The sequence below is a fragment of the Telopea speciosissima genome, chromosome 7 (assembly GCF_018873765.1).
Source record: "Telopea speciosissima isolate NSW1024214 ecotype Mountain lineage chromosome 7, Tspe_v1, whole genome shotgun sequence".
NCBI lineage: Eukaryota > Viridiplantae > Streptophyta > Magnoliopsida > Proteales > Proteaceae > Telopea > Telopea speciosissima.
In genome coordinates this window covers 12,509,109-12,523,913 of record NC_057922.1, presented here as the reverse complement: position 1 = coordinate 12,523,913, position 14,805 = coordinate 12,509,109, and the positions used below count along the sequence as shown (strand labels likewise).

The 14,805-nt window shown below is 37.6% G+C and overlaps 1 protein-coding gene across 3 annotated transcripts; it reads left to right on the top strand.

The window, feature by feature from the left end:
- Positions 1-1,430: 1,430 nt before the first annotated feature.
- On the top strand, positions 1,431-12,358 carry LOC122669610 (vacuolar protein sorting-associated protein 29). Of its 3 annotated transcripts, none has more exons than XM_043866407.1 (4): positions 1,431-1,554; positions 3,495-3,675; positions 6,762-6,899; positions 11,876-12,358. In XM_043866407.1, the coding sequence occupies exons 2-4, from the start codon at positions 3,544-3,546 to the stop codon at positions 12,176-12,178; spliced, it is 573 nt and encodes a 190-aa protein (XP_043722342.1). In that variant the 5' UTR covers positions 1,431-1,554; positions 3,495-3,543; the 3' UTR covers positions 12,179-12,358. The 3 variants fall into 3 exon arrangements, with proteins under 3 accessions (XP_043722342.1, XP_043722341.1, XP_043722343.1); XM_043866406.1 differs by having other exon boundaries at positions 1,468-1,544; positions 3,476-3,675; XM_043866408.1 differs by having other exon boundaries at positions 1,468-1,564; positions 3,497-3,675.
- Positions 12,359-14,805: the final 2,447 nt, after the last annotated feature.

Genomic DNA, 14,805 nt, shown 5'->3' with positions numbered 1-14,805 from the left:
TTTCCTGCGTCTTTTCTTCTTTTAATACAAACTAACCTCAAGTTTAAAAAAGTAGTATACGCGTTTAATTCTTATTTATACGTGTATAATATGCGCTCATGTAAAAAGTGCGTTTTTACTATATATATATATATGGATGTATACAGTAAAATACATTTTTTTAATCAAACATTTGGATGTGCATATAATACGCAAATTTACTAACTAAGATCCAGACTTATCCTAAACTATTCAGAGGTGAAAATGGGATCAACTGAAGAATATAACTAGGAATCAGGCCGTCAATCTGATTCCGATACAAGCATTAACAATTAGTATAGATTAAAAAAATCAGGATCGTTGTTAGTTCATTCTGATATGAATCAAGTAATTCACTAATTCCATGCCACGGCTCTAATATTATTTGTTAGGAATTTGGGTCTCATCCTTAAAAGCTAATCATTAAGGAGAGGATACCCAAGTACCTATTAACCCACGTGGATATCTAAACAATCACAAACTCCAAATTATACCATTTTTTTTTGTATTAAATTCCACTTTACTTTGCATCTAATTATCTTTTGATTTAAAAAGTAAAATAAAAATTACATGTAAGAACCTCCATTTGGTTTATCGATTCCTATGAGACACGTGATTGGCTTTAGCTCTCCTTTCATAAAAGTAATGTCCTCCACTCTCCATTTTCCAAGTATCTCTCATTTTTTATTTTTGATAAAGCCTCTTTTCTTTCATTCTCTTTTATACACATGGACAAACCAAAAGAGAAAATATACAAAGAGAAGGCTTATTCACCCTTCCTATTCCTCTCTCTCTCCCCCCCTCCTTTTATTTTTTTTGTTAATAACACTCTGTGGATTTCCTTAAAAACCTGCTTAAGGGGAGACGCAGAGGGATGGGAGGGGGAGATAGGGCAGGGAGGATGGGGGGAGATGCAAAGGGCATGGTAGGGGTGATGGTGGCAGTGGGATGTTAGGAAGAGAATACATGAGGAGAGGGGAGGGTTCTAGCCTCTAGGGTTAATTTGGGGTTTTTAAAATACTAGGTAGAAGGAAAGGTGGAAATTGTATTTTTATGTGGGATTGATGTTCTCTGTGATGCAGCGTAGCCTACGCCTAGAGCAAGTTCTAACCATTCAGAAGGTAGGGTGATCATTTTGCCAACCCCATGTGTCTGTGTGTCGGCACAAAGAACATTAGGCCTTTTATGTGAGACAAAGGAAAAAAGTTGATAGTAGAGACTAGCATTAAATACCGGTTGAGGACTTCGGTATTTGCCCCTAACGTTTTATCGTGAAAGAGAACACCTATTTATTAAAGGGTAAATTTGTCTATTACCCCAAAAAAAAAATGAAAGGGTAAATTTGTCTTTTCGATTTATAAGTGAAAGTCACAAACCGGGTCATGTAGAAGGACCGGCCCAGAACTACTCATGTCTCATGGTGAGGGTAAAACCTCGTTTTCAATCAGCGAGAGAGAGAGAGAGAGAGAGAGACTGGTGCGACCTGCAGAGCTATTCCTCTTCTGCGTGAAGCAGCAGCCCAAAGACCTGCCGTTAAGCTACAACGGTTAGTTTCATCTCGTCAGCTCCCTTTTTATTTGGTCAGACGTCGGAACTGAAAGTTGGATATAATTTCCTTCGTTGATCGAGTTCCAGATTTTGATATCAAGTTGCCTTTGCGGGGAGGGAGGGTTTGTGGATTTGGGGCTTGATCGTTTCAATTTTTCGGGTCTTGATCAATCGTGTGGATTTGGGGCTTTGATGAGAAACGGAGTTTGGAGCTTTTTTTATTTGTTTTCATTTGCTTTCTCATCTGAAATTGCTGATGTAAATCTGATATCTGTTTTTCTACCTTTTCTTTTTAAATATAAATAGCTGATTGGTCCGGAACTTGCATGGCTGGTGTGATCTCTGTTTTGTCTATTTATTAAGTTGGTTTTTTTTTTTTTGGTTGGAGGTGGGGAGGGGGGAAGGGGAAGGGGGGGGGGGGGCGCGTGGAGGTGTGGTAGCGATCATAATTTTGTGTTTGATTTCTAATATATTTGTTATTCTAGTCTGATTGGAAGTAGTAGATGGCAGTAGTGGTAGTGGTGTCTAGAGGAGGAGGTGGTATATCGCACACATAAGCGCATCCTAGAAAAGTGCAAAGTGCTGCTGAATGCTACTTTTAATGTAGGGTAAGTAATCAGTTCTTAGCATGCACCGTGGCCGAACAACATTATCATTAAGAAAATGCTAAATCCGATTGAGAACATAAAATAAGAATCTATAGAGGCCCGTAAAACACAGCCTTATAACATAGAATCACATGAAAGGGGCAAAGTCACGATCTTAGATTTGCCTATTGTGCATACCCATATTGCCATATTGTGGTCTTCCCCATGCTAGTTAATGGACTTTGGCAACTAGATTAAGAGATGGACTCAAAACATTAACAACAATCTGAACTTTCTCCTTTAATTGATGTTTCTCACCGGGAATTCTATATAGTCATATGAACCTTGAAATTAATTTGCCTCTTGAAGTTTCTATTGATGGTCTGTCTTATCTGATTTCTTCTATCAGCTATTTACCAGAATTTGAAATTTTCTTGGCTAAGTCGAATCATGAATTTCACGAATATATTCTGCCATTTTTTTTTTTTTATAGATAGGAAGATTTTTTATTCCAGAAAGTGGAAAATACGACAACCATAACCAACTACAGCAGTAAGAATACAGCAACAGAAATATGTCTTCTTGTTGTCCTATTCAATATAATTGCTGTTACTCATAAAAAAGTTGGCCTTTGCTGCAATTTTAGATGAAACATTACTCAATAGCGGCCTTGTACTAATTTTACAAGATTGACCTACAAATCCCCCCCCCCTCTGGTAACTCATCGGTATAGAGTTGGAAGATATCAATCGCCCTTAATACAAGATTCCCAACCCTACAAAAGGTCCTAGCTCTCCTAACATGCTAATGTCTCTAAGGCCCCACAGAATTAATCATCTAAGTGATCTCCAATGCTAAATCACTCTCAACCACCAAAACCCACCACATGGAAGCTGCAGTTTCGAAAGCTTTGGTCAGCACTTTCAGCTCTGCTTAGATAGTCTTGGTCACTAATGCCAGAATCTAGGCTGCCAAATTCTCATTTATTCAATTTCGAGTACATGAAAGACATGCTCAAAGCTTGAGTTGATATTGTGGATTTGAAAGGTTTAGTTTTTCTACATTTCATAAAATATCTTCCATTTTTTAAATTATTTGTCAGTTTTGTTTGGTTTGAAGATGTTTAATGTTTGAGATGTTGATTTTAAATCCTTTATGTGACGATGTTTTGGATTTAAACCATTGAATTCTCATTTTTCTTTTCACTTTGTCCTTTTAAAGATAAGTATAATTTTGTGCTCTGAACTTGGCAGTTTAAATCCATTAGCTGTTGAGATTTTTCAGGTATCCTTTTCTTCTCACACAGTCCCTTTTTCCCCACCCCTTCTTCTTTTTGGATGCAGATTCTGATGATGCTTGCCAATTGAGCTGCTCTTGTAGAAAGTAAAGAATGGTTTTAGTCTTAGCCCTAGGGGATCTTCACATTCCTCATAGGGCACCTGATCTGCCAGCAAAATTCAAATCTATGCTCGTTCCTGGGAAGATTCAACACATCATATGCACGGGAAATCTTTGTATCAAAGTAAGCAGTCGTGGGGGCTCTCGTATTCGAGATTCTTCTTTCTGTATATGCAATTATTTATCCCATTTTGATTATATTTTCTCCTCATTTTTTCTTTTCCATTACCTGTTCCTATCTGTTATGCTTTCAGTAGTGAGGGTGTTATTTTTGTTTGGTGAGCTCATTTTCCATACAATCATTTCCATCCAGTAGGTTACTAATGATTTGAATTTATGATGTTAGATGGAAGACATGTTTGAGTTTTTCCCTCAACTTATTCGTTCCTGATGCATCATTTTTGTTTAAGTTATTTTTCTTTCCTGCATTGTGTCATGGAAATGAATGTGGAACATATAGTCATTAAATAGTATTTTTGGCTGTGGTGAGAACAGGTTTTACCCTTTTGACGTGCCACATGTAGCACATAATACCTGTTAGAAGATCTTTACTTAAGATACTGTGTTCATTATCAATAAATTGAATACCTATCAAAAAAATGGTGCAAAATTCAGGAATTGGGGGTCGTTGTAGGTTTGCTCAGGGTTCATAATGGAGAACAAGGTAGGTTCTCCAATACCTGCTTTGGTTGGTTTCGTCAGGTAAGTGCTCGTTGTTATCTAAATGGCAGACTAGTTTTGTTAGAGTGGGTGTTGTAGGAAGGCAAGTTCAATTAACTCAAAAGTCTTGATGTATGCCTAATTCAGAGACAAGAGAGGTAGATTGCAGCAAGAAATGAAAAACTTTGCCAGTTTTTTGAATATTTTTTTTGTCCAGCATTTCAATTCATTATGATGGAAGATGCAGATGCCATACTAGAAGAGGATCTTTCTAAGTTCCTTGGGCTTGTAACAACTAATCTGGGGTGAATTTAAAACACATTTATGGGATGTTTTAATCATGTTAGAAGGAGAAGCTGCGCGCCCTCGGTAGGCGGAGCTGTGAGTCTCTTTTTGGATTGGCTACAGTGACAGTGCGGGAGAAAGGGAGTAGAGAATATGATCCCTTGCGCCTAGGTGCCCAATAAGGGCAGTTTGGGGATTAATCAGTTGATGAAGATTCAAGTCAGATGGTGATGGCAAATGACCAAATAAGTTATTTTTGCCCCAATTTTTTAAGGGTGCAAGTATGCTATATTTGTTGACTTTAAATAAAATGGACAGGGATGTTCAAGTTGTAAATTCTTTCTTTCCTTTGATTAGTTAATTATGAATTATTTACTAAATACAGTGAAGGGAAATGAAGATAATAATGGCGGTCGAGAATCAATTTCGACGTCCTGTTTGGGTTTAGTAGCAGGTTAATGTGATAATGAGTATTACATGGCTCGAAGACTATTGAGGTTGGTGGATGAACTTGGAATCTGGGATTGATAAGAAGTCTAATCAGCCTTAGGCAGGTGGTGATCATAATGGTGACCATGGGGTGGTCATTTGGCAACCTTGGGCTTCAGCGTGGAATTGCATGCCTGCACCATTATTCTTTATTTTGTTGATTTTGTCCTTGGAAGGAGTTTAGTTCTTCTAGGGGTTCCTTGACAGGGAGATTCATTATGTATTTTTATTCTTCTTGGCGAGGAAGGCATTTATAAAATGTCTCGCATTTGTTGGACAGTGGACACTGGCACGTGTGTCCACACTAGAGGATACTTCATGTATTATTTTCCATAAAAGCGAAAAAAAAAAGAGAATGAGGATAGGAAACATAACTGTACTTATGCCTAAGAAATTGCTTACTAGTAGAGCATAATTTATTGTTTGCATGTCTGTGTGTTGAGTTTCTAGGGTTTCCATGTCGAGCACCTTGTACCCATATCAACCAATGAAACATATGTTAATGGCCTTGTTAAGTAGTAAGCCAGGTCTGAGGGCTGTTTCAGTTTTAAATCCAACTTTGTTAAGAATGGTAATCAATTGTTGGGTTGTGAGCTGAGATACTTATCTTTAGGGTAAGGTTCAATCAAAGTACTTTGAGCACCATTTCATTCTAACCGATGTCCACTCGTTTACCCCCATTGTTGGTGACTAAGAGAATGTGGAAGATTGTTAATGACTTCCCCTGGAATGCAGCTATTTTCTGTTTTTTTTTGGTGTAGTGTGCTGCAAGAAAGTTTAATTTGGTGGAGTGGAATTGTTTCTTTAGATCAGAAGCATTAGGGGAACGGGTCCCCCTTTGGTAAAATGGTTTTGGAGGTTTTGCTTAGAGAGCAACTTACTCCTTGGAGGATTATGATTGGCTTTCTTAGGAGGGGTTCTGTTCTAGAGAAGCCAATGTTCTCATGGGGCTGGCAGTATGAAAAAATGTCAAAGCTCATGTGCCTTTTTGGGTGGGTAATGTGGAGAAGCTAGGGTTTAGGGAAGATGAATCGGCGGGGGATGTATCTTTTCTCTCTCTCTTTTTTCTTTTTTTCTGTTGGTTTTTTGGGGGTGGGGATGGGGGGATAGGTGACGAAAACCTGTATTTGGTCCAAAGAAGAAACAATGTAACAAGAAGAAGTGGCCAGAGGCCTACTCTCATAAGTGGCAGACAGCTGAGGTACAACAACAACAGAGGGTCAATGGCCCGAAACACAAAGGATCAATACTGAACCAGATGGCGCCCATGTACAATTGCTGTCTACCTGTCCCCTCTCTAGCTAACTCAGAAAAGGAATTTGCAATCCTTGTTTTCCAAGAAAAGTGACCATGCTTTTATTTTCATCTCCTTTGATAACTTTTTGCCTTTTCTTTTGGATTATTTAGTCTTGCTTTTCTGTTATCTTTGTGGTTCTTGATATAAAGGATGCAGATTATAGGTTTTAACAAAGGACAGCGACCTGATCTAAATCTGACATTTCGGTGGGAAGTTGTGATTTGGCTTCTTATTTTCTTCTAGATTGTTTGGTCAGAGTTGACAGAAGTCACAGATTTTCTTTAATTGGCAGTTCATGCATTTGCTTGGACTAAGTCTCCTCCACAGTAGAGCCCCTCACTGGAAATTGGACTCTGCCTCGCTCTCTTCTTGATCATATTCTGATCTTGCCATTTTGTTTGCTGACAATTAACTTCATTCTAATTTTTTGGCCCAATGATGTTTATTTGTGGTCTCTATGGTTTTTTTGTTGAAAGCAGGAAGTTCATGATTATTTGAAGAGCCTTTGCCCTGACATGCATGTTACTCGAGGTGAATATGATGAAGATTCGCGTTATCCAGAGACCAAGACACTTACAATTGGTCAATTCAAGCTTGGATTATGCCATGGTCATCAGGTTTGATTTTCTTTTATCTCTACTGTGGGGTGTTTGCTTTATTCTACTTCCTCTAGGCTTCATTGCTTGGATGGAGGAGGAAAACTGCAGCGTAGTGCCAAATTTTTGTTTCCATCTTGGACTTTTTCTTGAAATTTGGTTGGGTGAAACGTACCCACCTCATATCCCATATTTTTTTCTTCAGCAAAAGACATGCCCCATTGCTTCACATTTGAATTTTAATTTTCCCTGAAACCAGAGGAAAATGGGAGAAAGTAAAGTGAAAATTTTAAACTTTTTCCATCTAAACGAACAAACAATTGAAATTGCTATTTTCCTTTCTTGTATATGCTACCTTCCTTTGAGCCTTATGTAACTCCATGATGGTGCATATTTTGGATATAATATTTCATGGGTTTATTAGCATCTGAGGGTATAGATGTACAATGTAGAACGAATAGCAGGTTCTGCTGGTGATGAGCCCAAGTTGAACCAGATCAAGTAGAGATGGGTTTGCTGTTATAAAGAAAAACAACAATAGAATAGCACTATTTCAAAGACTATGGCAGAAGCAAAGAAAGGGGAAAATAGGCTATCGGTTTGAAGAGAAAGGGAGGTTATAGGGAGAAAAAGAAGAGAAGGAGAGATCGTATGAAAGAAAAGAGCGGAGAGAGAGCATGAGACTTGCAAAACAACTCTACTCCATCATTCCAAATCCAGGGGAGGCTGCTAGCTATCTTACATATTTAAAAACTCAACTCTCTTACTCGTAAAAGGAAAGTAAATAAAAACAGAAAAATGACTCTAGCCTTCATCTGTAGGCTAAGAGGGAAGTTTCATAGTCTAATCTAAAAGGCTAGAAACAAGGATAAGATTGAGTCCAATCCTGATTAAACTATCCAATAAGAAATAGAATAAAATAATGTGGATAAACCTTATCCCTATACTTAATCCCGTGTACTTCCTTAAATCCTAACTTCTGGGCTTACAAAAGAGGCCTATTGCATAAAAAAACTTAAAAATAACAAGCCCAATGCCCATAGAACCTAACCATGGTCCAAAATAAAATATTTTGAGGCCCAATTGGCCTTATTGGATACCCCTAATTGCATCAATTCCCCCGGTGTTGGAAAAACTCATCCTCGAGTTTTATAGTAGGGCAGAATAAACACCACTCGATCAACACCCACGATTCGTCAATCCAATGCTTCTCATGAACAACATGGACAAAATCAGTGACTGTCGGATGCTCATTGTCAAAGAATTGTTCAGGGAAAACAAAATCCAAGCTTTCAATCTCTATAGGGATCTCGACAGGAGGTTCCTTATCTGCAATAAAATCTTCAGTTGTAGCCTGCCCGTGAAGATCTTCTATTTCAACTTGATGTTTTACCGTAGGAACAATGTCAAATTGAATCGCTTTGGAATCTTTTTTTTGAATATCGACAGTCTCAATTGGATCATTATTCACATGTTCAATTACAATATCCTTGATCAAGTCTTTTGCTTTGTCGTCTGTTAGATGAGTTTTCAATTATTGATTGACATCTTCTTCAGCTGTCGGTTCTTCTTTCTGCTTTTGTAAGATTGACTGAGACTCTTCTTCGATTTCTCGCATTCTCTTAGTGTACTTTGCATCAACTTCTCGTAGGCCTTCTTGAATCCGTTTTGTACTCTCTGTGAAGTAGTCATGTAGTCCTCCTATAAGACTGTTAATCATGTGATGGATTGACTGATGATCTATGACCAAGATTTCGCTCTGATACCAAATAATGCAGAACAACTAGCAGGTTTTGCTGGTGGTGAGCACAAGTTGATGCATATCAAGTAGGGATGGATCTGTTGTCACTTCCCCTTTTGAATTTCCAATTATACCCTTATACTTTAGGTTAATTCATCCACTACCCATATTTTATCTTTGGTTCCAAGATTACCCTTCCAATTACAAACACTTCCACCCACGCCTGGTTCCCTTCTCTTGTTAGTTGAGTTTCTTTAAATTACGAAATTGCCATTAGTTGTGGGCTTGATTGAGTTCTATTATTCGGGTAGGCCCTTAAGCGATCCGAGCCAGATTTTCGAGCCCAAATCTGCATCACTACCAATGCTTTTGGAATCTAGACTCAAGCTTTGCTTTAGTCTGCTGTTGACTCTCAACAAGTTCCTTATATAATTTGTGTTGCTCAGGGATGGTGACGTGAGAGGGTCTTGTCATGCTTAGAAATTGCAAGAATTTCGACTTTGATACTAATTGGTGCAATCCCGGGTCACAAAACTCTGCTTTAGGATCTCATGGACCCACAAGAGTAGTAAATAATTCTATGTAAAGATATAATGGCAATTCTGTAAATAAATGGAAGTTCTGGACCCCTTTGGGGCAAGGTAATAGAATCATGGAATATTTGGTAAATAAAGTTTGAAAGAAAGGGGTTTTCTAGCACTTAGAATAGAAGGGGGAAAAGCACACAAACAAATTTAAAGGGACAAGGGCTTTTGTGTAATTCTCAAAGTTGGGCCTTATGTGTAGAATAAAAGAAAAGGCTTTCTTCTTCCTTCGACAGAATTGATTCACAATAGAACCAGCGATAACCAACGTGAAAGTTCAGATCTAAGTTGTTAATCCACAATCCATTAATCCAATCAAACAATCTGGAAATCAAAACAAATTCCTGAAAGCCATCTTGGTGGTAAGAACAGGTTTCCGCATATCAGGAGGGGATTTCGGGAGCGATATTTTAGAGCTTGAATCGCCCTAGGGAGGACTGCTACTGTCCCAGATCATGGGCCAAACAGACTGATGTGATGGGTTTGTGAGTTCTCTTCTCAGTCCCAACACTAACACCCAACATGAGGAGATGAACAGTAGTAGCACGATAAAGAATTAGAAGTCTTGGAACCGCTTCCTCTAAAGGCCGACCTTGTAGGAAAGGGAAGAAAAATATGTATATCATATAGGAACTCTAATACGGCGGACTATCCAAAGGGGGACACGGGTGGATAAATAATTTCAACAAGAAGTATAGTGGAATTTCAGGAAGAACAAAAGGCAGAAATAGGTGTTGATTAGGAAGGAATCAGACATGAGTGCAGGAGATTAGAAGGAGAAGATGACCTGCAGTAGAGGATCAACTCGAGTTGCGCAAGGGATAGACCAGTTGTGCACAACGCCATCCATACAATTCCAATTTCATTCAATTCTAATATTTTGAATTGAGGGGTACATGCAGATTTAAACACTAGTAACAAAAGCTAACCTACTCAAACTGATTGACTGGAGTAGAGTTTGAATAGAGTTTGTTACATGCTGTCTACATGAATAGAATAATAAAAAGAACCTACACAAATAACCCCTGATTAATCCTAGTGAACCAAGTTATTGCATTAGAGAAGAATCAGAAGATCGTGGGGGGGGGGGGAGAGAGGAGAGCTAGCACGAGACTGACAAAACAGCTGTATTCCATCATTACAGATCCGTGGGGAGGCTGCTAACAGCCTGACATATTTAAAAATTTAATCTTACTCAGTATAAGGGAAGTAAATAAAAACAGAAAAGGACTACCAACCATAGGCTAAGAGGAAATTTCTTAGTCTAATCTAAAAAGACAGAAAAAAGATAAGATTGAGTTTAATCCTGATTACACTCCCAAATAAGAAATAAAATAAATAACGGGCCCCACGTATTTGATCAACCTTATCCCAATACTAAATCCCATGTACCCCTTGAAATCTCAACTTTTCGGCTTATAAAAGAGGCCCATTACATTAAAAAAAAACCCAACAATAACAAGCCCAAGGCCCATAGAACCCCAATCATGGGCCAAAAGAAAATATTCTGAGGTCCAATTGGCCTGCTTGGATACCCTTGACTGCATAATGGTAGGGATGGCTTTTGACGTTTAGAAGGATCAATTTGAGGCCATGGTCCTTGATAATTTTGATCCGTAGTCCCACCCACTCTCTCTCTTTCTCTGGTCAAAAGACTCTTAAGGTTAGAACTCTAGAAATTAGATCAACTCCTACCGATAAATTCTGTTAGACATGGTATAACTCAATTCAATGATCATATTTGAGTTCCAACACAAATTTCAGACAAAATCTCTTGATAAGAGGGCAGATTACAAAAGAATCCCTTGCTTCGTTGTTGAATAATCATATATCAATTCTTTGTTTATGCTCTATAATGTGAGCACAAACTTCTGATTACTGTTCATCATTGTTGAAGGTAGAAGGCTGGATGGCTTATTCTTGATCTTTTAAATGGACATTGCCGCTTGTTTGGCCAAAATGATTGAACTTCTGGTGCTATTGCTTCTGTCTTTCTTGAACTCATGCTTTCTATAAAGAAAGAATATGCCTTGCCTTTTTCCCCCTTCTTCCTCCCATTGGAGTTGTGGTCTTGTTAGACTCTGGTCTTTTCAGGGTTATAGGGAGTTTGAGTAGGGGAAAGTCTTAGTGTAGGAGCCCTTTCAGCACTGAGAGGCTTGGATATCTATAAATGTAACCTGGAGGTGTGTTTTATCTCTTTCTTTAGAGCTATATTTCTTATTTAGTTAGGAATTTAGTATGGCCCACGTTCCTTATGTTACCTTTTTCTATTTTATTTGATTTACATTTTTTTTTTGGGGAAAGGGTGGTGTGTTGCAATTTTCAGCTTCGTTACTATCCAATCTCTTTTAATTTATCCTTCGTCCCTCATTGCCTTCTTTTTATATATATATATATATTTTTTATCCCCTTTCCAAATATTTCCATGGTATTTTGTATCCTAGTCCTCCTTCACTCGAGTCTTTTTCCATTACCCTCCGGCCTCCTCCCCTTCTCCCCCCCCCCCCCCCCATACACACACCCCAAAGAAAACTTTTGACTATGCTAAAAGCCTTTTGAATTTTGTGATATGGGTTAAATTTTATCCTTTTCCTTCGTTTTAAGTTTCTTATATTATCTGTCAAAGAGAGGATTTTACTTATTTGTTCACTTTCTGGTTTGATGCTATGAAGGTTATCCCTTGGGGAGACCTGGATTCTTTAGCCATGCTCCAGAGACAGTTAGATGTGGACATCCTTGTGACTGGGCATACCCATCAGTTCAAGGCCTATAAACATGAGGGTGGCGTTGTCATAAACCCTGGATCTGCCACTGGTGCATACAGCAGCATCACCTATGATGTTAACCCAAGCTTTGTCCTCATGGACATTGATGGCCTCCGTGTTGTGGTTTATGTCTATGAACTCATTGATGGAGAGGTGAAGGTTGACAAGATTGACTTCAAGAAGACAGCCACGACTCATTCCTCGCACTGAACAAGGCTTTTGTTGCCCTTGATGGACTTCTTCTACTCCCTGTTCTTTAGAATCTGAGCATAGTGTTGTGCATGTGATCTTGTCATTTGGGCATTGTGATGGTTGTGTTTCCTAATTTGTATCAAATTTTAGAGAGATTGTTGAAGACTGTTTCGGAAAATAATAATAATAATTCAAACAGAATGGTGTTTTTTTTTTTTGGTGGTGGTGAATATAAACTCTTCTCTTTGTTCATGTACCTTAAAAATCTTCAGTAGGGATAAACTAACGTTGTATTTTGATTTTAAAAAAAAAAACTAAAAACTAATGTTGTATTGGTATCCAATTTGCCACATGGCAAATTTCGGTGGATGTGACTGGGTCCCTATGACAGAAGATCCCACATCCATCTCATGGGTTAAATTTCAGCTCAAAACAAGTAGGAGAAATGGTTGAAAAATCGAGTTTGAAGTTTCATTGAAGTACAAGAACTCCATTTTCACTGTGGTGGGATCTTGGTGACATTCTCTGATTTTGTGAAATTCCGATTCAAGGTTCACCTATTTGTTTTGAGCTGAAACTTGAAAAGTGAGATGGGTGGAATATTTGATCACATGGACATACTTGCATCAACTCAAATCTATCACATGGAAAATACTGATTGATTCCAATCTAACATAAGGGTTTTTTTTTTCCTAATTTTTTTTTAAGGTGGTGGTTGGTTTTTCTGTGCTTGTAGTAGAAAAACATTGGGATTTCCATCATACAGTTTGAACGCATGTCGATACAGGGTGAGTCCACAGCACAGAGGGGATCCTGGCTGTGCTATTAAAAGCTTTAACAGTAGTTTGAGATGCATTCTATATTGATGTTATCTATGAGTCCTGGTTTAGCGAGATTACTGTGCTGGGAACATATGCTTTCTTTCTACATAGTGGAGTTTAAAAGTAGATAGTCTTGCTAAGCTCGCTATTACAGAGTGTCATACAAAACTGAAAAAGATCGACTTCTTCAGAGAAATCAAAGGCAATGACGGCTTGTTGAAAACCATTTGCTGAGTGCAGTTTGGTAGCTACTTCAATCCCCCGAACCTCAGCTTCTAAGGCTGAATACCATGTAGATCCTTCCATAACTATGATTAAAAGCTGCATCTGTGATCGCAATGGGTGAGTTTGCGAACCATGGCAAACATGTACATTGGAATCTCATGAAAAAATATTGATATATACATTCGTAAGCTTTATAATGATGTTATTATCATTTGTCTTATATGGTCCACATCCAATGATGACAACAGTGTAACGTGGCATAATTACAAGGATAATAACCCTACCATGCTAAGTCCAAAAAATATTCCCACTGTCCATACAAAGACCATCTAGTTTGGAACGATTTTTCTTTGTCCTAATTTATTGTCCATGAAAATAGCAAATACTTTGTTGATAACATTCCCAATGGTTGGCTTTAGATTGCAAGTTCACAACTTACTTCTTGGCAAGCAATTGATCAGCATTTACGCGGATCCATGTTATAGAAAGCTATTCACCCATCTCCTTTGTCAAGTTTCAATAGAATGAACATGCTATATTTATTAAAAACTTCTGAAGAAGTGGTCAAAAATTTATAAAAATGCTATTAACTACATAAGTGGTAAAAAAATATTATTACAAACATGCTACTAACCTCCATTAATTATAAATTAAAGGTTTTATGACAATCTTGTAATTTTTCATAAATTTGAACCATGTTTTAACTCATATTATATACTTGTAGTAGGCTGGAAATTTCTTAGCGAGTTGCATATAGGATCGTCCATAACATACATATCCAAACAAAAACTTAAGTTAGAAAGTGGAAGGTAGGAATAGATAAGATTTATTTTAGATACACTACAAATAGAATCCAATCACCCTTCATTTCTTTGTGTTTACATATTCTATTTATTCACTTCCATCTGTAATTCAAATTTTTTTTTATATATATGATTATGAGATATTAAATCTATGAAGGGTAACTTAGCCATTTTGATTGAATTTTCTACTCATGTTTGTCAAAATATAATATTAGTATTTAGAGATTAATGCCATAAGAAACTCTTAAAAATGATAGATTAAACATCTTCGTGATATATATTAATAGGTAGAGTAATGATTTGCTCCATAAGACCAAAATTTTGAGGGAGAATGTATAGTCCCTGTTCACAAGTCAAGTTTCAACCCTAATGGCTAATAGAGTAGACCATGTCAAGATGAAGCTTTAAAGAGACTAGGGCAAGATCAAACTCACTAAAAATAGGGGAAAAAGAAGCTTTGTAACAAATGGCTACTGTTTAACACCTCCCACCCCCTCAAAAAAATTAAAAAAAAAACCTATTAACTTGAACAACTACAAACACAAGGGAAAATGCCAATATGGGAAGGATATATATGACAATTATGGAGGATGCCATCTCTTAACTATTGTCAGAAGTCAGTGATTCTTCCATATGAGATAACCATGTGATTTATCAAGTAACAGTCCCTAACTGGGCCACCAACAGAACTATTTGCCTCTATTACAACAAAAATAAAAAAAAATGCCTCGAAAGACTGGGACCTTTTACCCATAGAACCTATCCAACCAAGATCAGTAAAATATATTCACTTTAA

What these genes read in the sequence shown, in the direction of transcription:
- LOC122669610 (XM_043866407.1), top strand. Translation starts at nt 3,544, where the DNA reads ATGGTTTTAGTCTTAGCCCTAGGGGATCTTCACATTCCTCATAGGGCA. An exon ending in CGGGAAATCTTTGTATCAAA is followed by an intron (nt 3,676 to 6,761) that starts GTAAGCAGTCGT and finishes TGTTGAAAGCAG; the next exon opens with GAAGTTCATGATTATTTGAA. An exon ending in GATTATGCCATGGTCATCAG is followed by an intron (nt 6,900 to 11,875) that starts GTTTGATTTTCT and finishes GATGCTATGAAG; the next exon opens with GTTATCCCTTGGGGAGACCT.